Here is a 25510-nt window from a genome sequence, read left to right as displayed (position 1 = left end):
GTAAAAATACAGAATTGCCTTAAAAACATTCTTACTTTAATCCATGCAACTTTCAAAATACATTTTAAACAACACATTTAAAATAACACAATGTGCAGTAACTTAACATGTACAAAATTCATGTTAATTCATATTACAGGAAAACACTTTTACTGTTGAATAATTCAGTATTGAATACATAGTACAACAATGAACAATAAATCTAGATTACGTTACATTAGAAATAACACAAGAGCTTCAGAAATGCAGGGTTACAGAAACACAGTAGTTTTGGTATAAAACTCCACTCAACACTGTCGACTCACATACTCATGGACCCTGGGGTAGCAAACGTAGTGAGGTGAACCACTTCTCAACCTGCCTTGTTCTTTTCCATTAACAATCCATTCAGCATTGTTCACCTGTAATCACAGAAAGATCATCTTTAACAGTTTTATGCAATTCAATACAGTATCCTCAAAATAAATCTAACCTTTCTGAATTATTTAAAAAAAAATAGACTTGAATCTGTTGTGTAAGTGTAGGAACCATGTGTTGTTTTATCTGTTCTTACTGTTAGCTATGAGCTGTTGGACTGTGCTGTGATCTATGGTGAGGCCTGTTTGAGGGTCAGTGAGTCTCAGGACCAGCTGGCTGAGGGCATTTATTTCAGGGGTCAGTTCTTGGCTCTGTAGTGATTTAAATTGTAGTGATTATTTGGGACTTGACTTTAGGTGTATCAAGAAATGTTGAGATCTTTTTTGTATGTTTATATTCGGCCTATTTCTGCCCTGCAGGCGATGGTAGGTGTTTTCCTTTGGACTTATAAAATCATTCTACAGAAATCAACATGCAGGGTTTCTGTTGGATGTTTGTCCCATTTAATAGAACTGGGAAAATTGAGTAGACCCCATACTTCACTCCCGTACAGTGCAATGGGCTGTATCACACTATCAAATAATTTACTCCAAATTGAGGTGGGAATGTCAATGTTATAAAATCTCCTACTGATTGTGTACAGGCCTCTGCCAGCTTTATTCTTTAGTGCATTCACTGCCATGCTGAAACTCCCTGATGCAGTCATGAGTACAGCCGTGGCCTAGTGGTTAGGGTACTGGACTAGTAATCAAAAGGTTGCTGGTTTAAGCCCCACCACTGCCAGGTTGCTGCTGTTGGGCCCTTGAGCAAGGTCCTTAACCCTCAATTGCTCAGATTGTACACTATAACTGTACTGTAAGTAACTTTGGATAAATGTGTCTGCTAAATGCTGAAAATGTAAATGTAATGATGAGACCAAGGTAAGTGTACTGCATTGTGTGCTCCAGGGCAGTGCTTACCATGGTTAACTGGTGCCATGTATTTCTGACATCTAGGTTTGTTTTTGGAACACCATCATTTTTGTTTTCTTCAGATTTACTGCTAGGGCCCAGTTCTGGCAGTACTGCTCCAACAGGTCTAGATGCAGCTGCATAGAGTAGAAATTTTACTTCTCCGTCCTGCAGATTGAGTCCAGGAGCTGCACACTAATTCATTTATGTAGATATTAAACAGTGTTGGACTCAGACTGCAGTCCTGCAATTCTGTGTTGTGTATTGTGTGTTTGTCACCAGTTCTTACAGCACTTTTGTTTCTTAGTACTATCTGTGTGTGTTTGAGTAAAATGTATGTACACACACACACACACACACACACACACACACACACACACACAAATACACAAAAAATACATACATAAAAGAAAACACTTATACACATATACATTTTGTTCGTGTGTTGTCACATTTTGGCCACCAGATGGGAGCCACGCTCCACTAATTGTCTATTGGTTCTCCATAACATTATAAGTAACTAGTTATATTATAAGTTACTGCTACTACTTACATCACCAATAATACTATTATTACAACAACAACTATAATAGAAAAAACAAATTGATTATTATGAGTAATTATGATTATTTACAGTTAATTTTTTACAATATGTCTGTCCTAAGATGCCTGTAATTACCCTGTGTTGAGTACCTAAAATAATATTTTATTGTTGATATTGATACATTATTCTGAATAATAATTACTGATTCTTCTTCTTCTTCTTTTTTTTTTTTGCATTAGTAGCGTTATATTTTAACCACCGCTGCAATTTACTGCAATTTACTGCTCCCTCTTCTTTACTGGCATGTTTTTTGTTCTGTTACTCTGTTTAGTACGAAGTAAAACACAGCTACCAAGCAGGACTAGATCGAGTCCAGGGTGCTTAACTGTCATGTAGCAGAAATGGAAGAAAAAAAAAACATAACAATTTAGAATAATAATGATGATAATCAGAAGAATATTTTAATACACTAACATTCATTTCAGTTATTCCTACATATTTGTGCTGTAAGATCTACAGAACATCACCGTGTCAGCTTTAAGTTCACATATACTGACACATTTCTAAAACAACACATGGCTCCAACATTCACATTCTACTGATCTTTCTAACACTTACAAAACAGATTCAAGTCTATTTTAGTTATTTATCTGATACATCTCTTTTATAAAGATGCACTTTTTAACTTTTAACTTAGAAATGTCTTTAACACAGCTAACACCGACACATAAAATATCTTATTTCACTTATTTGGATTTTATTGATACACAGCTAAGATCACTTTCACTTTAACCAAGATGTGTCTTACTTTGAAATGTCAGAATGCATATAAATGGAGCCACTTAATGCTGTTTAATGATAATAGTTGACCATTACACTGTCAGCTTAAACAAAACTTCAATCCTAACAATAATAACGGGACGATATTTTAAGTGTATCCAGAGCTGTAGAGAGAACAGAGTGACAACACTCCCATAGAGAACCGTTGTAACATTTTTTTTTTACTACTTTTCCTGGAGTAATATTTTATTTTGGATATCTCTACTTTAACTCTATTACATTCTGTACCGTCTCCAGCACTTACATTAGACAAAATGAACTTGTGCATATTCACAATTAATTCATTAATGTATTACATGTACATTTACATTTTACATTTTCAGCATTTAGCAGACGCTCTTATCCAGAGCGACTTACAGAAGTGCTTCTATAGTGAACATTTCATTTCTCAAGTTTAGGTAAACAACAGTCGAAGAACACAAATCTGCTAGAACCTGTTAGAACCCAAGTTTTTTTTTTTTTTTTTTTTTTTTGGAAAAGGAAAGGAATGGAACAAAATGTTAATAAATAAGTACAAGTCAGCCTAAGTGTTTAGTAAAAAGGTGGGTTTTTAATCGTTTTTTAAAGACCGCAAGAGACTCAGATGTTCGGACAGACAGAGGAAGTTCATTCCACCACTTCGGTGCTAGAACAGAGAACAGCCTTGATGCTTGTCTTCCTTTAGTCCTGGATGGAGGCTCAAGTCGAGCGAGACTAGAGGCTCGGAGGTTGCGTGGTACAGAGCGGGGTTTGATGTGTAGGAATCAAATACACATGAATCAAATACACATCAATACACATGTAGGATGTGTATAACATGTAGGAATCAATGTTATAATAGTTTTGGATTTTTCATTACAGTTTAGTTTTATTTCGTTGTGACTTTTTTCTCTCTAATTTAATTAGTTTTAATAAGTTTTTATAGTGGGTTTGCTAGTTCTTTTCAGTTTTTATTATTTTTTTAATGCTTAGTTTTAGTTTAGTTTTTATTAGTTCTATTATTAGTTTTAGTTTTTTTTTATACTTTGGGTCATTTTTCAGGTGCAGGATTCAAAAAGGTCAGAGTAAGTATTGTGCAATAAAAACTCAACAAAAGATACCATTTAAAAATGCTTTTCAAATACTGTTGAACAACCAACTGTCCACAAAAACTGTAACAGTCCACAAGATATCAGCCATAAGTGCAAAATGTGTATAATACTGCTGCTGAAATGTAGTTGTCGACAGTTACCATCTTTCAGCCAGTTATTTAAAATGAGTCTGTTCACATGAACTGGTAAAAGTGAGGATCTTTACCTGTCCATAACCCTGCCACTGAAAACAGGCGCTCATAATATGAACCATTTCTAGATGCAACACCAGTGGTGTAACTGGTAGCTCATGGGCCCCAGTGCAAAAAAAAAAAAATGTTGGGCCCCCTCAACAAATTGCATACACTGTAAAAAATGAATCAGTGATCCAGCAGATTTTTTACAAACGTTTTGTGTTAAATTTATTTAATGGAATTGAGTTCTTGAATTTATGGCTATTATTTGAGTAAATTTTACTTATTAAAAAATCCTATAAAATCTACTTATTTCATTTGTGTGAATATAAAAATAATAAGTTATATAAATAAGTCGCTTTCAATTTACAAGCACTTCCAGTCTGTGCGCGTGCGTCTTTGTTTTTTTTTTTAATACACCTTCTAACCCGCAACGGTTCTGAAGAACCTCCACAACGGAATCCAGATTGCACAGTTTGTGAGCAAATTAACTAAGGTAAGTAATTCTGTTCTATTATTCTGTATAGTTACCACAGTTTATTACTGTAAACTTAGAATTAGTGTGTTAGAATGTGTCGGAATGCATGTCATTATTACACTTACTTTAAATTAACCTCATTAAATGCGAAAGATGCTGTGATGAGTCTTGTAGTTTGATTTATTGCAACGTCTCACTTTTCTCATTTGAAAATAGGTTGAACTGTTCTTCAGGTTTGCCATTTTGTTAACTGAGGTAGTTAGGTGGATCAATTTCAGCCTTTTTTGTAACTTGGCAATTATCTCTGTTGGCTGAGGTAAGTTATCTAGCAAATAAAAACTTTTCTCTTTTTAATGCATTGAGGAAACAACTTTAACCCAGTGTTGAGAGCAAAGTTAAAACTCGATAACACACAGATCAGGGCTCTAGAGTGCGACCAATTTGGTCAAACATGCGACCTCATTTTTCAATGGTGCGACTAAAAAAAAATCTGAGGTCGCACCGGTGCGACCAGCCGTCTCCGCGACTCTGAAAAGTCTCAGGTTCATCAACAGACACACATCAGGCCAATATCATAGTCTAAACCAATCAGAGATAGTGAGGGGCGGGACAATAGTGCAGCGGTGAAATGTGAGCGACATTCAGCTCAGCCAATCAGAATGCGGCACCAGGTTTATACATGTGCGTTTGGAAGTTCTGCACTTAGTTTTGTATATGAGACTCGTCGGATGGTCCCAGAACTGAAGTTCGGGTGCTGGAGCTAGGCAGTCTAAAGTGTTGTAACGCTCATTGAAGTCCTGACTAAACAGTTAAAGTGACTTCCTTGTCGTGTGCTTTTATTCCCACACCTCCACCACCGCACAGCAAAAGACGTGTAACATCCCGGACAGCGGCTAGGTGAGCCGACCCTCTAGTAGCAAGTGGCTAATGCTAGCGGTAAAGTGCCGCAATAGCGAAAGTAAAAACACGACAATATTTTAATAAGTAAAATATAAAAATAACTAAAAGACCATGAGATATTAGAATACATGTAATCAAAATAAACAGTGAGTGCACCGCAAGCGATTCTGTGTAAAAGATTTAGTAAAGCCGATAATATAATGCACTGCATATAAGATTACACTCTAGAGCCCCCCACATATATATATATACATATCATTTTAAATATACACACACACATTTACTCTATTATTATTTTTATAATAGTGTACTACAATTAGACTATAATACTACAACTGTAAAGAGCATGGGAAGACAGTGGCCTGCAATAGTGTATTTGTGACTGGTTCTAATACATTTCGAATTGAAAGGCTGAAAAAGCACAATGCATCTATAAAACACATTACATGTTGTGATAAATGCACTGCCCGAGTGTCCCCTCTCCCCACTGCCTTTTAGCGCCAGGCAGCAGCAAACAGATCATCTGACGAGGCCATGTTGACCAGATTGTTAGTTAATCATTTACAAGTTAATACTGCCTATATGGACAGCGATTAAAAAAAAAAAAAAAAAAAAAAAAAAAAAAAGTGAACTTGTGTTGAATGCGATGCGGTCGAAAATTAGGGTGCACCTAACTTTTGTGCTGGTGCACCTAAGAAAAAAAGTTAGGCGCACCAGTGCAACCAGTGCAAAAAGTTAGTCTAGAGCCCTGCAGATGGTTAGCTGAATTAAGTTTTATCTGAAGCTGGAAAAAAGTTTTGCATTAATCTGTAAACATGCTAAGCTTGTTAGAGAAAACATAGTTAACTTCATTTAAACCTCATGTCAGGTTAGTTAACTTGGTTAACCACAAAATAACGAGTCATTTTTTTTTTTTTACAAACCTCAATTATCTTAATATTCAGTCGTTTGTGAGACATATTTTAATTATTGCAATTTGGTGCATTTCATCCTAATAATGATAAAACTATAAAAATGTAATTAAAATGAAACTTGTTAATGTGACAATTAGTCCAAAAATTTAATGTTTATTAACTGCATGTTTTGACAAGACAAATTAAAGTATTAACAAATTACTTTTGACCCTTTTCATACCATAATAATTGATGTTGCAGGAACCTGAAGGTTTAGAAGTGGACCAGCCCTCATTGGCAGTAGTTGTGATGATGAACATGAGAGCTTCTGCAGGTGACACACCAAAGGACATCATGATTATTATTGAGAAAGTACATGTCATCACAGGACTAAAAGATAATGCTATGGCTTGTGCTGCCTTCCTTGGCTTGACCCATGTGCTAAACCTCAGTTATCCCAGCCGGCAGGCATTACAAAGGCATGGCTGTGGAAGAAGAGGGCCAAGTATTGGACCGGCCTACCAGAGAGAACATGTGGAGAATTTTTTAAGAAATATGTGACTATGACAACAACCGTGTACTGTTGCACACCTTAAGACTTCAGTTTTCAGGAACAATTGCACAAAATACACCAGAACACTTCATTGTTAGGTATTCAAGGTGCCAAAACATCTTTGTGTTGAGACGGAATGGCAACATTTCAAAGTGGTAAATGCTTTACCATCCCAGCTTTTCTGGAAGGTGCTGCAGACCTGAAATGCAAGAATGAATGTTTACTAACACATGAAATAAAGCTGACCAGGCAAAAACTGAAATATCTTGGGTTTATTCTGTCTGCAATTCAATAAAATTCAAAGGAAATGTAAGAAACACTGCATTTTGTATTTTTTTTGTTCTTTCCCAGTTGTATGTTAAATGATCAAAACTGTTTTACTCTTTTCTGTTTAAAAATTAAAGGACATTTTTGTTTAAGCAGTTAAAGAATTAAAATTTCAGCTGGGATAACTTTATTTTTAAGTCACTGCAAGAGTATTCAAATCAAGTATTAACCTCTGAACTGGTTCTTTTTCGTGTTTTCCATTTACAGTTATTCATGTCATTAATATCATTGTTCTGTTGGCTTAATTTTATTGAGTAAATAAGGCTAATTGAGTCCTCTATAGTCAACTCAATTTTATTAGTACTAATTCTGGTTTGAACTTTGAATCTACTTAATACTTTTGTATAGATTGAAATTAAATATTTAATATGTTGTATTACCTCTACTCAAATTAAATTAATTTTTTAAAGTGTTATAATTGATTACTTTTGAATCAAAATGAAGCCTAATAGTATTTACTTAGTAGTATTGTGTGTAATCTGTTGCCTCAATTTTATTGAGTAGATATAGGGTAATATTTTTTACAGTGTATGCTGATGCTGATCAGAATGAATTAAAAGTCACTCAGAAGTTACACTTCAAGTTCAAATTTCTGCCTCTGGTATTTTTAATGCACAGTTTTAGTTATTTTAATTTTACTTAACAAAAATATTGTAATATAATAATAAGGACCTGGTGAGTGCAGCCAATGGTAGTGAGGTGAGTGGTTGAGTTAATATCGTGGAGGCCCCCCTGCCATGGGCCCCGGTGCACCTTCTGTATCTGCCGTAGTTTTTCATGCCCTTGTAATTCACACAAGAACTATTTTTCCTTAAAAATGTTTCCTCTCACCGGTCATGTAATGTGAATGACACATCTAGTGTCTGGCCCTTTAAGAATGTTAAGTGTACTATAGGGGCGCAGGGAGCGAGTGTGTAGGGAAGCTATCAGAAGTTCATCAGAGTTCTGCTTCATGCACTTTTAAGAAACGCAAATTACCACAGAGACGCAAATTTACGTGACACAAACAGCTCAATAACAATAGTTTGATTAAAAATTTTCATCTTGATTATTTTTTTTTATCGCGATTAACGACAGCCCTAATAATAATATAAACTAATTCATGACACACATCAGGGAGCTCAATCTGAGAAAAACATCAACAACTTTTGCTGTGGTCATTTTGCAGGCTAGCGTGGTGAGCAGAAAAGGAGTGCCGTCAGGGAGCATCTCCCCAATCTCAATCCGCTCCCTACTCACTCCCCCTCTCCACTCCGCCTCCGTTTGCGCGTTCACGTGGAGGGTCCCTCTGTAGTGGAGTGTTAGTGAGGAGGGAGCGGATTGGGAAAGACCGCATGAGGTAATGTAAACCTGCTCGAGTGTAAAACATCGATCATATCAGTTCACAATGCTCATAAATAAAATGATGAGCACGAAAACGAAGGCTATTCTATCTGTGCAGGGTTTGTTTGGTGAGTTCAAGGAGTGTAGCAACTTTCTCTCTACGGCTCTGAGTGTATTATATTAACTTTTTTAAGAGTACAGTGATATTTTATTATGTAATCTCCTAAACTCATCACATAGTGACACGCTTGGCGTAATTGCCCTTACGTAGCAGTCTGTGAACACGGCCCACGGGGAACTGAAGGCCGGCACGGGATGAACGAGTCTTGGCCTTAGCCCGAGTCTTACTACCGGTCTTCCTTTTTAAATATGATCTTTATTAAGACATGATTTTCAGAACAAAGTTATTATCATTACATTACAATCCGAACCAGATAAAGAACACAGCAATAACACATACAAAACATAAAATCTATTACATACAAATGTTTACAACTTAAGTATCGACCATGGAAATTTTTTCTTAGCTTTAAGATCTTCAGTTCGCAACCGTCTTAAGTGACAAACAATCTGTTTACAAACAATGTCAGCACTTATATTAATTTGGTCTATAATTATTTTGCATCTTGTTTTCCAAATCTTTGTATTCACCACACAAATAATTAGCCAGTAAAATTCTTCAATATTTGTATGCACATTATCAAAAATACCATACATTATTGTTCTCATATTTATATCAAAATCCAAATTTAATGTTTTTACTTTATTCCAAATGTTGGTGGTTCTTGTACAGTTCAACAAAAGATGTTCAATTGTTTCTTCTTCCAGACAACCATGTATAGGACATTTAGTGGTGGTGACATAACAACTCCATTTCACAATTGTTCTAACAGGTAATCTATAATTTATTATTAGCCACATTGTGTCTCTTATATTTTCAGAAATATTTTTAGAGAGTATGTTCTTTATTATTATCTTACTTTCATTTAAATCTGTCTGTCTATACTGTAAGGTTTCTCCATGATAAAATGTATTAATTAATTTATAAATTTCTTTATTTGATAAGTTAATCCAGACAATATTTAAGTTTGTATGCTTAAATGTGAAATCACCATAAATAAGTTTATAATAAAATACATCTTTTCTTTTCTTTCCTTTTTGTTTCAACCATTCAGATTCCTTTAGTATCCACTTAGCCTTCCTTTCCATTGCTTGTGCTATGTTTTTACAAAATGCAATTTTTAATTTAATGCCTAAGTCGATTGCTCCTAACCCTCCTTGTAACTTTGGTTTAAACAAAAGGGTTCGTTTTGTTACCTCCCTATTTGTATTCCATATAAATTTAATACACAATTTGTTCAGGCGATTAATACATTTTTCATCTGGTGGAAAAACAGTAGCAAGAAATAATAATTTAGATAAAATAAAGGTTTTAATAATATGTATGCGAGTTTTATAGTTAGAGCCTTTGAATTTGTCCAGTTCATGTTTCACTGACTCTTCTTTCTTTTCCCAGTTTAGTTCACGTGCTCTGTCTTTAGATACATATATACCCAGTACTTTTATTTCTTCTTTTATATTAACTTCTAGATAGGGTTGTGTATTTCCTCCTATCCAAATACCTTCTGTTTTCATTTGGTTAAGTTTTGCACCTGCTATTATTTCATATTCATTAAAATAGTCTTTTAATATATTGTATTCAAATTGGTTTTTAATAAAGACTGTTATATCATCAGCATAAGCTGAGATTTTAATTATGTTGTTCTTAGAAAGTTTTATACCTTGTATTCTTGGGTCATGCTTGATTTTATTTAGAAGAGGGCTAATAGCTAGTACATAAAGGGCTGCACTTAAGGGGCAGCCTTGTTTAACTCCCCGTTCCACTAAGAAGGAATCTGTCAAAACACTGTTTACTTTTACTTGTGTCACAGATGTTTTATATAATAGCTTAACCATATGTATAAATTTAGGAGGAAACCCATAGTGTTCCAACACCAACCAAAGATACTCTCTAGATATTAAATCAAAAGCCTTCTTTTGGTCAAGAGCAATAATAAAATAATCGTTAATGTTTTTATTTGTCATTATCTCTCTTAAAGAATTCAAGTTGTCCCACATATATCTGCCTTTTATTGCACATGTCTGTTCCAATTCTATCAAATTGTCTAAATGTTCATTTATTCTATTCATTAAAATCTTAGCAAATATTTTATAATCTACGTTCATTATTGTAATTTGTCGCCAATTATCAAAATCATGTGGATCTCCTTTTTTAAAAATTAAGTTAATTACACTTTGATAAAAAGATTCATGCATTTTGCAGTTATTTATTCCATCATTAAAAGCGGATGCCAATAATTCCCCCACATCTTGTTTAAATAACTGATAGAATTCGGTGGGTATGCCATCTGTGCCGGGAGATTTACCTTTATTTAGTTGTTTAATGGCAATAAGAGTTTCATCACATGATATAGGTCTACTACCGGTCTTCCCTCGTCCACTCATTTTGATGATCAGATGTGTTCGCGGAACAAAACTGAAGTAAACTAGAAGAGAGCTCGAAACGGTATAATATAGGCAAACTGGCCTCTCTCCTATTGGCTTAGAGCGAAGGCACAGCTGAGCCAATCCTAAACGCGCCGTCATGTCTCAGGGAAACACATACACGCCCCCTCACATATTGCCCCGCCCCCTCCTCCTCTCTCTTCTCCTCCGTTCTCCCGCCCGTGTAATGTATGATACAGAAAAGCTTCTCTTAAGCAACAATTATATTATATTATGTCACAATAACATTTACACTAACAATTACATTATGTAAGGAGCTCATACACGTGAGTGCACATACATATACACATTTATACGGACAGTTTTATGGGGATGTGTGACAAAATCATTATAACACATAAAACAGGACCAGACATACTTAGTGTTTTTAACGCCTCGCTTATTACACTCTCCACATAATATGGATGTATGGATGGTTGCATGTATGAATAGTTGTATGTTTGCATGCATGCTTATATGTATGTATGTGTTTAGGAAACGCGACTCTTTATGGGAGGAAATAAGTGGCTCTTAAAAGAGCCGTTTTAATAAAACAAAAGTAATAAAACAGGAACATGTTTACTTCTTCTTGGGTGCAGCTTTTTTGGCCTTGACCGCTTTGGGCTTAGCGGTCTTCGGTTTGGCTGCCTTGGCTTTTTTAGGACTCTTGGCTGCCTTCTTGGGGGTCGCCGGCTTCTTAGCCTTCTTAGGGCTCTTGGTGGCTTTCTTAGCGGCAGCAGCGGGTTTCTTGGCCTTCTTGGGGGACTTCTTAGCGGCGGGTTTCTTGGCTGTTACCTTCTTGGGCTTCTTTGCAGCGGCGGGTTTCTTTGCGGCCTTTTTCACTTTAGGAGCGGCGGCTTTTTTGACCGCGGGCTTCTTCGCCTCGGTCTGCTTCTTGTTGAGCTTGAAAGATCCTGAGGCGCCGGTGCCCTTGGTCTGCACCAGGGTGCCCTTGGTCACCAGGCTTTTGACGGCGAGTTTGAGGCGGGAGTTGTTCTTCTCCACGTCGTATCCACCTGCAGACAGAGCTTTCTTCAGGGCGGCCAGGGACACGCCGCTCCTCTCCTTGGAAGCGGAAACAGCTTTGACGATCAGCTCGCCGACGCTGGGACCCGCTTTCTTGGGTTTGGCCGCGGTCTTCTTTTTAGGAGCCTTGGCGGGGGCCGAGCTGGCCGGTGCTGGAGCTTCTTCTACCATCGTTGTTGGAGCTAAAACGGCGCTAAGAAAGAGCGAGTGAAGCGCTGTGCTCTGTTGTACAGAGACTCCTCCCTCTTACGAGAGGGGGCGGGGCTTTATAGCACACATGAGAACTGTGTAGACTCAACTCGACCAGCGCAGCGTCTGTGTGCTTCCGTGACACATGCGCACTTGTGTTTTCTCACTGCAAATAGTGATTAAAATACAAGTCCTGATATAAAATACGAGGTAATAAAGTGCACGTCGGCCGAACATAAGCTCTCTCGTTCATGTAAAAGCCCGCAAAGGGAACCTAACGATGCTCTGTTTCCTTGTGTTCTGCTAAAACAGCACACCGCTCCTGATGCGTAAAGCGACGCAGCGCACATTTCACATCTTATTACACGTAAAAATATGCTGAGGAAACCCGATCTTCTTGTAGACACAGGCTGAAAAGGATAAACCAGGTCTTGGTGTTTTCTACATGTATTTATAAGCGGATGTGAGCTTCCTTTTCTACTAGAAAAATAGGCTGTTTAGTACGAAGTAAAACACAGCTACCAAGCAGGACTAGATCGAGTCCAGGGTGCTTAACTGTCATGTAGCTGAAAGAACAAATGGAAAAAATAATAAACATAATAATTTAGAATAATGATGATGATAATAAGAAGAATATTTTAATACACTAACATTCATTTCAGTTAGTTCTACATATTTGTGCTGTAAGTTCTACATAACATCCCCGTGTCAGCTTTAAGTTCACATATACTGACACATTTCTAAAACAACACACACACACATACACACAAACCTGCAAAAACTAGCAACAAACACAAGCATTGTCCATGTATATATTACACATTTCTAAACACTATTTAACTCTCAGGTTTTATTTACCTTCAATAAAAACTCCTACACCGCTGCAGGTGTTTTAGTTGTACATTTTTCCCAAAACTTGTCTCTAATTCTACTTTCACAAGCACTGAAAGGTTTCTAAAGCATTTTGTTTGTTTTCTTCCAATTTTACTTCAATTTTACTAATTAGGACTAATTTTGGATCACACACTGCTCTATTCTCCCACATTACCTCATCAGCTAGTATGGGTTTTTTGGCTACATTGTCATGTCTCTAATGGCTGATTGTCCCAACTAATTGTACAATGTTAAAAAAAAGCGACAATTATGGGGATTAAACTACATTGTAATAATGTTTAGGATTGCATAGAAGCCCTGTTGAATTTCTTTTTTTAACATGTTCAGAACTGCACAAATATTAAAAGGAAACATTAGTTACATAAAAAAGTCATGTGGAATACATCACATCGATTGTGGACCGATTTCCTGTGAAAAACAGTGGAGGTTCTAGTTACTCGCTTTACATGAGATCTACTCTGAGCAGCTGCTGCCACAGTGGGCGGTCTCTACTTAACTCCGGGACCCCGTCGTTCTCAACTAGGTCCGGTAGAGGGAAATAACACTCACCGTGAAAGCCCGTCCTGACTCGCTTCATCTCGAACAGTAACCATCTCAGAAATAAAAATATAAATACATAAAAGCAAACTAGACTGGACATAGGGACAGGAGGACAGGAGGCCCTACACCATACTAATAAATTATTGTGGTCTAAAAGCAGGTGTTTCAGTTATTTTGTCCAACCCCTGTATATATATGTATATATATATATATATATATATATATGTGTGTGTGTGTGTGTCTGTGTGTCTCTCTCTGTGTGTGTGTGTGTGTGTGTGTGTGTGTGTGTGTGAAATTTGTTGAGGGGGCTCAAAAACTTTTTTTTTGCACTGGGGCCCATGAGCTCCTAGTTATGCCACTGCATAGGGACCCCCTTCCTCCCTCCTCCAGAAGAAATGAAGTGAAAATACAAGCCTAAATGTCTTTATTTTTATTTAAGCAGCAAGTATATTCAGGGATAAGTTAAAGCCCCAAAATAACAAACAAAAAAAGTTTCAACTGGTGTAAGAAAAAAAACTAAACTACCAAAACTAATCAAAATACAATGTTTTTCCTGCCTCTCTCTTTACTGTTACCAGGAGAAAACGTCATGAATAAAAAAAAACAGGGCTTTACCCCTGTTGGGCTTTTGAAAGGTATTAACCGTGGCAATTCAACTCTTCACTTGGGTGATTTCTTTATCAAAATTGTTATGATAAACCGTTCTCAGCTGAGAGGCACTTGATGTACTAGGTCAGCATGTACAGGATAGGATAAGGGGAGTCAGATAACATTGTGTAGGATAATGAATTGACAACAGACCAGAAGAAGTCCATATATGGTGTAAACAAGTACAGGAGAAGCACTCTGGAACTGTCGGCGGGCCCATGGAAGAGGTGACGAGAAAAAATGGACTGAAACAAAGAAATGGACAAATGGACTGTGAGTGTGGTTAAGAATATTTAAACCCTCGCCTGGAAGTTTCGGGGCTTCTCTTCTCAACTTTTCCTGACGCTTGTGTGTCAATGGTGGTTGGAGATAGAAAGCCCTCAGCTTTATTATAATATAATAAATAACTGTTCATTGGTGATCTGAGCCTTTCCTTTCATAAAAGAACACAGCACAACCCTACTGTGCTTTTAGGTTTAATTAACATAATAATAAAAAATTATATAAATAAGTTAAACTTTCAACTACCAGAGAAAATACACAACTCAACAAAAAAACTGCGGTTTGTCTGGTTGGCGGCGCAGGAAGGGAAGAGATGACTCGCTCAGCCGAAACAAAGAGTCTTCATGGTGGCGGCTTTTTCCACTCCATCAATCACCAGGAGCCACATCACAGACTAAAGTGGATCCTCTTAACTCCAGTGACCTGTCATTCAAACCAGACAGAGACAACACAGAAGAGGGGTGGAGAAAAAAATCATACCCAATACACTTCCTACAACCCTACCTCTGTCTGTAACACATCTCAAAGTTTTTTTTTCCAACATGGTCACAAAATCTCATATTACCATATCACATTATTTTATCTTACAATTCTCCAAAAGTGTCACAAGAGGGCGACATCACAAAGCTGCTTTAACATGGTCACAAGATCTCATATTACCATATCATATTACTTTTCTTAAATTCTCCAAAAGTGCCACAAGAGGGCGACATCACAAAAATTGTATTAACATGGTGAGAAGATCTCATATTGATAATAATAATATTTTATTTGTGAACGCTTTTCAAGGTACCCAAGGTCGCTTTACAAAAATACAAAATACAATATAAAAGATAGAATAAGCAAAAATACAGGTAGAATAAGACAAAGTAACAATAGAGTACAATAAAATACAAGTAGGATAGAAAACATAAAAACAACAATTTAGAACAAGTCTAAAACCTAACTATCTGAAAGCGAGCTGAAAAAAGTGAGTTTTTAGAAGCTTTTTAAAAGTTGAAAGCGTTGTACATGCTCGGAGTTTCTCAGGAATGGAGATCCAGAGTTTGGGACCAGATATACTAAAAGCCCTGTCACACAGAACGATGCCTGAAAGGGGGGACAACAAGTACGTTCTCATCTGACGACCAAAGTGAACGAGTAGGTGAGTATGGATGAAATAAATCAGTGAGATATGTAAGTGCTTGGCCATGCAAGGCTTTAAAAACCAACAAAAGAACCTTATATTTAATGTGGTATTGGATGAGTAGCCAGTGGAGCTGTTTAAGTGAAGGAGTTATGTGATCATGTGATCTTGTATGTGTTAGGACCCTGAATTTTGTACATGCTGATGCTGTAGCCTTTTCAGCCCGGAGACAGGGAGCCCATAAAGAACAGCATTACAATAGTCCATTACAATAGTTTCAGTTGGGAAGTGATTAGTGCATGACTGAGAGTTTCAGTTACAGAGAATGAAAGAGAGGAGCGCAAACTAGAGATGTTCTTAAGGTGAAAATCAGCAGTTTTAGCAACATTTTTTATGTGAGATTTAAAAGAAAGAGTGGAGTCTAGAATGACACCAAGATTGCGGACCTGAGACAGACCTGAGGGAAGGATTGGTAAAATCTGGGAATTTTAACATATCATATTACTTTTTATTAACAATTCTCAAAAAGTGCCACCAGAGGGCGACAAAACAAGAATTTTTTTTAACATGGGTTAGAAGATCTCGTTTACTATAATGTTACGACCCTTTTTTATGGTATAGGGGTATTGACGGGGTCAGTATCTAAAAAAAAATAACCTTTTGTAAAGTACCATAGTAGCAGAGAGCGAACAGACCCAGACACAAACTCTGGATTGTACTGACTTTTTACTGGAAAAAAATGAGAAAAACAATTCACAAAAAAGATATTTATGGTACAATCTATAAATAAAATATATACAATATAAATTTACATAATAAAGAAATAAAAACATGAGGCTCTGGGCTTAGGTGGTGCTAAAGCAAAGAAAATAATAAAACATAACAAATCCCCTAACAAACAAAAGGCAAACAAAACCTAGCTACAGTAGGATTACCTGTCTTAACAAAAATACATGGGGTGGCACACACCTCTTACCTAATGTATTTAGACAAATGGCTTCCTACGTATAGCAATATGTATGGGCGCGCCCTAACTTACCTGCCCTGGCCCTGAAATACAGCAACCTGACTGTACGTAGTGACGGTACATTTCATTTAGCTGAAACACTGAGCAGGAGGCACAAACACATATACACACACAAATACAAGGGTTAGACTTCCTTTACAATTTCTAGTGACGGCATGAGGAAACACAGAACAATCCGTACTTCAGCTAAATTATCACAAAGTTACAAAAAAAACCTGAAAATTCTCACCACCAGTGATAATCGGCACAAAAAAATATACAACTCGCACAATATACAACAAAACAAGTGACTTCATTGTCACCACGTCAGTAGAGATTGCTACCAGGATGACTATTTGTTTTCGACTGAAATTCCATACCAACACGCCATATAAAGTCTTCAAAATGCCCGCTTTCTCTTCTCTCTCTTTCTCTCCCCCATGCCACACCACCTCGGCATTGTCCTGCTTTGTGGATCATCAGGCATGACAATCTCTAAAAGCGGCTCATGCATTTGGACAGAGAGAGTGTTAAACACCATGGAGCATAAACATTTAACAATAAAATAAACCCATACGTGCACAAAGATTCTTTTTTTACCAAGATTTTATATTATCATTTCATATTGATATTTTACAATTCTCCAAAAGTGCCACAAGAGGGCGACATCACAAGCACTTTTAACATGGTCACAAGATTTTATATTTCCATATCATATTACTTTGTTTTATTAACAATTCTCCAAAGATGCCACAAGAGGGCGAAATCACAAGAATTTTATTAACATGGGCACAAGACTGAGCTCCACGTGGACCAAACCATGAAGGTGCTTGTGATCCATAATCCCACTGCTGAGAATGAGTCGGTAGACGTGTCTATTCTGATAGAGGACAACCATGTACTGAACGCAGACATCCCAAGTGTCTCGGAAGTTGCGTGAGTCTCTTGCATATACATAGCGGCTAAAATCTCCCGGAATCTAGAACAAGCGGCCAAGAGCGACACAAACGCGCACGCAGGCGGCACAGACTTTATTCACTGATCACGTATTAAATCTGTTATCTGATATACAATCTAGTGCACTGTGTAGGGAACATAAATCAAGTGTCTAATATACTGTCTAGTGTACTATGTAGGGAACATAAATCCATGATCTGATATACAATCAAGTGCACTGTGTAGGGAACATAATTAATTATGTAATACACTATCTAGGGCACTATGTAAGGAACACAAATCATCATCTAGTTATACTTTCTAGTGCACTATGTAGGGAACATAAATCCGTTATCTGATATACAATTTAGTGCACTATGTAGGGAACCTAAACCTTAAATCCGTTAAATAATGTCACCTAAAGCATTATGTAAGAAACATAAATCTATTATCTAGTACACTATTTAGTGCACTAAGTAAGGAACATAAATTCTTTTCTAATATACAATCTAGTGCACTATGCATGGGAACATAAATCTATTATCTTTCACACTATCTAGTGCACTATGTAGGGAACATAAATCTATTATCTTTTACACTATCTAGTGCACTATGTAGGGAACATAAATCTATTATCTTTTACACTATCTAGTGCACTATGTAGTACACATTTATGTGTTTGTGACACGAACAGTTAGCTTAGTAGCTCAGTTAGCAGCTCCTTTTTTTAATTTTTTTTTCAGCTTGTGGGGTTGGGGTCGAGGTCCAGGGGTACCTCCATGAAATGAGTTTTTGCAACTTGGGATGTCTGTGAACGGATGTGGAAACCGAGCCCGGGCATGCATGCTGGTAATGAGATTGATCTATGGCCTCAACCTTGAGTATCCTGTGAATCTGAAATATATATTTGAAGTATTTCAGAAACTTCTTCTGGAACCTGATGGAGGAAAAGCTGTACAAGAGGGTTTACAGTCTCAAGAGGAAGTTAATGGAGTAAAAGTATTTCTAAGGTAACTTGTTACATGTTGATGTTTTTGTTTATTTATTGATTTATTAAAATTTTAACATCATGTTTACACTTTGTTTATATTCATAACAGAATCAGTAGTTACTCGTTACACAAGATTCATCAGTTCACAAGTTTAATATCAAACAGTCACAGACTGAAATGAATTTGAATTGTTCAGTAAACTTGAATTGTTCAGTAAAAAGGATCTTTTGTGCTTAATTTCTTCATTTTATTAAAGACATGATTAATTCTACAATATAAATACTGAACTTGTGAAGGACAATACCCACTAATATTCTGCATTCAGAAAAGAGCTCTAAACTTCTGGAAACATATCAAATCCAGTGTCCCCCACTCACTCCATTATAAAGCACTGACATGCCAAGAGCTGAACATGGAAAGGAGTCCCCTAACCCAGCTGGTCTCAGTGACCTAAAACACATTAACATCACACACACACCAATCAGCCTCACCACACACTCACCCAAAACATTAGACCCAACCAAATTATAACCAAACAAAAAGAAAATTACATCAAATACTGGACTGAGACAATACAACAACAACACAGACTCCAGTGCTCTTCAGCCCTGAATCGAGATTACTCTCTGGCTGCTTACCTGACAAAAATGAAAGAGAAAAAACTGAGGAAGGTTTTGACGATGTACAGACTCAGTGAGCACAGCCTGACCATCAAAACCGGGCGGCACAGACAGAGCTGGACACCCAGAGAGGCCAGGCTGTGCTCTCACTGTGAGCTCACAGTGGTGGAGACAGAGCTGCACTTCCTAACAGAGTACCTGAAGTACAGCTCTATCAGGAGTCTATACTATAGGAAGATCATCAGCATCTCCCCTGAGTTCCTACACCGCAGTAACACACACAAACTGGGATATATATACTGGGAGAGAAGAGCGGACTGATCACACACGCTGCACAATTTGTAGCAGCTTGTCACAATCTGAGGGACAACCAGTGAGGCTGATCACAAATTATTATTGATTATTATTGATATTACAGTAGTTTTTTTTTTTTTTTTTTTTTTTCATTTTACCATATCACGTAATTTTTTTTACAGTTCTCCAAAAGTGCCACAAGGGGGCGACATTTAAAGTTTTTTTAAACGGTCACAAGATCTCATTTTACCATATCATTTTAGTTTTTACAAAAATTCTACAAAAGTGCCACAAGAGGGCGACATCTCTTTTTTTTTTTTTTTTACCATGGTCCCAAGAAATCTGGTGGCCACAAATGAAAACAAGGACAAAATTACAGTGGTCTGTCTACCTGCATGTGCTCTTAACATAGCTGTGTAGCTGTATTTACTTAACCAGAGCTTTAATTTACATATACAATATTAGTATACACTCTATCTTTATCCTGACATTCTTTTCTTTGTTTTTTATTTCTGGCGGTCTCCTGCTGTTTTTTTAACTGGAAGATCCGCCCTCAGTCACTCCACCCTATCGCTCATTGGTTGCAGTGGAGAACAGGCTGCAACCAATCAGAAGCCACTTGTACTGCTGATGCTTAGTCATTCCACCATGCCTCTCATTGGATACAGTGGAGAAAACGCTGCAACCAATCAGCAGACACTTGTACTGCAAAAAGACAGAAAGAGAGAACAACCAAACACAAATACATGAAAACAGAAAAAAAAAACATGTCCCTCAGGCACGTAACAATATCATATCAGTATTTTTTTTTTATTTTACAATTCTCCAAAAGTGCCATAAGAGGGCGACATTACAAGATTTTTTTTTACAAGCATGGTCACATGATCTCATTTTACCATAATATTTTATAATAATAAATAATATTATTTTTTTGACTGACCACAAATAAACACAAGGCTAAAATTACAGTGGTCTGTCTACCTGCATGTGATTATAACACAGCCGTGAAGCTGTATTTACTTAACCAGTGCTTTAGAAGTATTCACTCTATCTTTGTCTTGACATTCTTTTCTTTCTTTTTTTTTTTATTTGTGGCGGTCGTCTGCTGCTATTGTACTGAAAGTCCCGCCCTAGTCACTCCATCATATCTCTCATTGGATGCAGTGGAGAAAACACTGCAACCAATCAGCAGCCGCTTGTACTGCAAAAATACAGAAAGAGAGAACAACCAAACACAAATACATGAAAACAGAAAAAAAAAAAAAATACGTGTCCCTCAGGCACGTAACAATATCATAATCACTATTTTTTATTTTTATTTTTTTTTTCAAATCTCCAAAAGCTTCACAACAGGGCGACATTACAAGGATTTCTTTTACCATGATCACAAGATCTCATATTACTTTTTTTTAAAAGTGCCACAAGACTAGAGACACAGCACCCGGACGCTTTCATTGTTATATCTGGAGATTTTAACCACACTACACTGGCTTCTACATTAACTGGGTTTCATCAGTATGTGGACTGCCCTACAAGAAAGAACAGGACAATTGATCTTTTTTACGCCAATGTAAAAGAGGCATACACCACCACACCACTGCCCCCACTGGGAAAATCAGACCATAACCTCATCTACCTACAGCCGCAGTACAAACCTCTTGTCAAAAGACAACCCACAACCACACGCACCTTCAGAAAATGGTCTCCTGAGGCAGATGAGGCTCTTCAGGACTGCTTTGCCTCCACTGACTGGAGTGTGTTGCAGGAATCATGGGGTGAAGATGTTGAGGGGATTACAAACTGTGTAACGGACTATATTAACTTCTGCATGGACATTGCTGTTCCAACAAAAACTGTACGCTGCTATGCTAACAACAAGCCCTGGATAACCAGCGATGTCAAGGACCTCCTGAATAAGAAGAAAAGGGCTTTTAAAACTAAGAACCAGGAGGAGCTGAGGAGCGTACAGAAGGAGCTCAAAGTCTGCTTGCGTGAGGCGAAAGAGTCCTACAGGAGGAAAGTGGAGCGGAAGCTGCAGGAGAACAACATCAGGGAGGTCTGGGATGGTATGAGGACCATTACAGGTTATGGGCAAAGTAATGACAGAGCATCAGATGGTAACGTGGAGAAAGCGAACGAGCTCAACCTCTTCTTTAATCGTTTTGACTGCTCTGTTCCAGCGCTAACCGCTAGTAACTGTCCAGTCCTCAACACCTTACCCTCCCCCTGCCTGACGACTGCTCCAACTACTACAACTACTCCAAATGATACAGTCAGTAACCCCTCACTTCCTGCAACAGCTATGGAGGCACCCCCCCTCAGGACACCATCACAGCTCCCCCTCCTCCTATCATTACTGCAGACCAGGTTAGACGTGAGCTGAGAAAAATCCGCACTAGAAGATCTGCGGGCCCAGACAAAGTATGCCCAAGACTTCTGAAGTCCTGTGCTGCTGAGCTGGGTGAACCCCTTCAGCACATCTTTAACATGAGTCTGCGATTGGGAAGAGTTCGTACACAATGGAAAACATCGTGCCTCATCCCACTGCCAAAAAAGAGGTGTCCAAGTGAGATGAGTGACTTTAGACCTATCGCACTCACTTCACACATTATTAAAACCATGGAGCGACTGCTACTTCGCCTACTTAGACCCCAAGTTCAACATGCACTGGATCCACTTCAGTTTGCCTATCTGGAAAAGATTGGTGTTGAAGATGCCATCATGTACCTTCTTCACAGGACCCACTCTTATCTGGACAAAGGAAGCTGTGCTGTTAGAATCATGTTTTTTTATTTTTCCAGCGCTTTTGACACCATACAGCCTCTCCTACTTAGAGATAAACTGACCAGTATGGAAGTGGACCCACACCTGGTATCATGGATTACTGACTACCTCTCTGGCAGACCACAGTTTGTGAGGCTAAGGAACTGTACATCGGAGACTGTTGTCAGCAACACAGGAGTACCACAGGGGACTGTACTTTCCCCTTTCCTTTTCACAATCTACACATCAGACTTTAACTACAACTCGGAAACCTGCCATATGCAGAAGTTCTCGGATGATACTGTTATTGTTGGGTGTGTTAGAGATGGACAGGAAGAGGAATACATTAACCTGGTAAGAGACTTTGTTGGATGGTGCGATGTGAATCATCTACAACTCAATGCATCAAAGACAAAGGAGATGGTAGTGGACTTTCGCAGGTCAGATTGGCCTACGCAACCAGTATCCATCGAAGGGAATGCTGTGGAAGTTGTCAGGAACTACAGATACCTAGGGGTGCAACTGGATGACAAACTGGACTGGTCAGTGAATACTGAAACTCTATACAAAAAGGGACAGAGCCGGCTCTATTTTCTTAGAAGGTTAAGGTCCTTTAATGTATGCAACAAACTCCTGAATATGTTCTACCAATCTGTTGTAGCCAGTGTTCTTTTTTATGCGGTGCTGTGCTGGGGTGGCAGCATTAAAAAGAAAGACGAAGCAAGACTGGACAAACTGATTAGACAAGCTGGTGCAGTGGTAGGCATTGAACTGGAACCGCTGGTAACAGTGGCAGAAAAGAGGACACTGTGTAAACTGTATTCTATCATGGACAATGTCAGTCACCCACTGTATACAGTGATTATTAAACAGAGGAGCATGTTTAGTGACAGGCTGCTGTCTCAGAGCTGCTCCACGGACAGGCTTAGAAAGTCATTCGTACCCAGAGCCATTAGGCTCTACAACTCCACCAGGTAGGGACGGCTGACTGTAGCTAAAGACAGGGTTTCTAGTGTAGCCATGTGTGTACGTACTTGTATGCACTTGTATGCACTTGTGTGCATGTGCGGGTGTATATATATGTATGTATGTATATATATATATATATATATATATATATATATATATATATATATATATATGTGTGTGTGTGTATGTATGTATGTATATATATATATATATATATATATATATATGTATGTATGTATGTATGTGTGTATGTATTTGCATGTGTGAATATGTATGTATATGTGTGTATATGTGTATGTATATATTTGGCTATATTGGCCTCATTGTGCAATATTGTCACATGTCACTTTACTATTTAATAATTTAATAATTTAATTACTATTCAATTTTTACACTAGCAATATACCTCATGCATCACTACAGTTACCAGTTATTTATTCATTTTATGTTAATCACAAGAAAGACTCGGTTCTATTTTTACTTTTCTGTTTGCTTTTGTTTTGTTTTGTACTGTTAATTATTTGTTGTATTATGCTACTGGGGCTTTAATTTCCTTCGGGATCAATAAAGTATCTATCTATCTATCTATCTATCTATCAAGAGGGCGACAATAAAATATTTTTTTTTTTACCCATTTGGTGACATGAACTCATTTTACCATATCATGTTCAATTTTTTTTACAGTTTTCCAAAACTGCCACAAGGCAGCAACATTACAAGGATCTTTTTTTTACCATGGTCAAAAAACCTCATATTTCCACATCATATTACTTTTTTTTCAATTCTCCAAAACTGCCACAAGAGGGCGACATCTAAATTGTTTTTTTTTATGTTCACAAGAAAACTGGCCTCAAATAATCAATTAATCAAATAATAAAAGTATACACTCTAACTTTGTCTTTACATTTTCATTTTCAGTATTTAGCAGACGCTTTTATCCAAAGCGACTTACATTTTGCAGTCTAATTGAGGGTTAAGGGCCTTGCTCAAGAACCCAACGGTGGCAGCCTGGCAGTGATGAGGTTTGAACCAGCAACCTTCTGCTTACTAGTCCAGTATCTTAACCGCTTGCAGTAGTGAACAAGCTCGTAACAATATCAAATCACTATTTTTTTTTTTACAATTTTTCAAAAATGCCACAACAGGGCGACATTACAAAGATTTTTGTTTAATATGGTCACAAGATCTCATATTACCACAACATATTACTTCATTGCAATTCTCCAAAAGTGCCAAAAGAGGGCGACATTACAAGATATTTTTTTTACCAACATGGTCACATGGTCTCATTTTACCCTATCATGTTAATTTGTTTCACAGTTCTCCAAAACTGCCACAAGAGGGCGACATTACAAAGATATTTTTTACCATAGTCACAAGAAAACTGGCCACAAATAATCACAAGGCTAAAATGACAGTGGTCTGTCTAACTGCATGTGCTTATAACATAACCTTGTAGCTGTATTTACTTAACCAGTGCTTTATAAGTATTCACTCTATCTTTGTCTTGACATTCTTTTTTTTATTTTTTTTATTGGAGAACAGGCTGCAACCAATCAGCAGCCAGTTGTACTGAAAAAAGGCAGAAAGACAGAAAGAGAGAACAACCAAACACAAAGACATGAACACAAAAAAAAACGCCTGTCCCTCAGGCAAGAAACAATATCAAATCACTATATATATATTTTTTTTTTTACAGTTCTCCAAAAGTGCCACAACAGGGTCACATTACAATATTTTTTTTACCATGGTCAAAAGACCTCATAATGCCATATCATATCACTTTTGTGCAATTCTCCAAAAGTGCCAAAAGAGGGCGACATTACAATATTTTTATTTTTTGTCACAAGAATACTAGGTGGCCACAAAAAAACACAAGGCTAAAATTACAGTGGTTTGTCTACCTGCATGTGCGCTTAACATATCAATGTAACTGTATTTACTTAACCAGAGCTTTCAAAGTATACACTCTAGCTTTGTCTAGACATTCTTTTTTTTTTTTTATCTGTGGCGGTCGCCTGATGCTTTTATATTGAAAGACTCGCCACTCCATATGAAGTCACACTCTGTGCTGTGAAGGATGCTTCCAATTAAGGGGAGGGTCTAAATTCAGGAGTCAACTCTGGGACGCCCTCTTTGCTTTCGAGTGGAAGAAGGAAGCTGCCGTCACCATGGCTACAGATAGATGCTTTTCTCGCCTTGCCGTCATGTCTTGTGCTCCGTTATCATTTCAGCATCTCCAAGCGGATATACGAGCTCAGGAGACGCAAGCAC

The 25510-nt window shown here is 37.5% G+C and overlaps 2 protein-coding genes across 2 annotated transcripts in view; both read right to left on the bottom strand.

Moving 5' to 3' along the window:
• Positions 1–25510, bottom strand: part of LOC134328786 (uncharacterized) — a 765451-nt gene that overhangs the window by 360170 nt on the left and 379771 nt on the right. The window lies entirely within an intron of this gene.
• On the bottom strand, positions 11474–12181 carry LOC134328845 (histone H1-like). Its single transcript, XM_063010076.1, has one exon. It carries the CDS (start codon positions 12147–12149, stop codon positions 11532–11534), a length of 618 nt encoding a protein of 205 aa, XP_062866146.1. The 5' UTR covers positions 12150–12181; the 3' UTR covers positions 11474–11531.

The sequence above is a fragment of the Trichomycterus rosablanca genome, chromosome 15 (assembly GCF_030014385.1).
Source record: "Trichomycterus rosablanca isolate fTriRos1 chromosome 15, fTriRos1.hap1, whole genome shotgun sequence".
NCBI lineage: Eukaryota > Metazoa > Chordata > Actinopteri > Siluriformes > Trichomycteridae > Trichomycterus > Trichomycterus rosablanca.
This window is presented reverse-complemented; position numbering and strand designations above follow the sequence as displayed.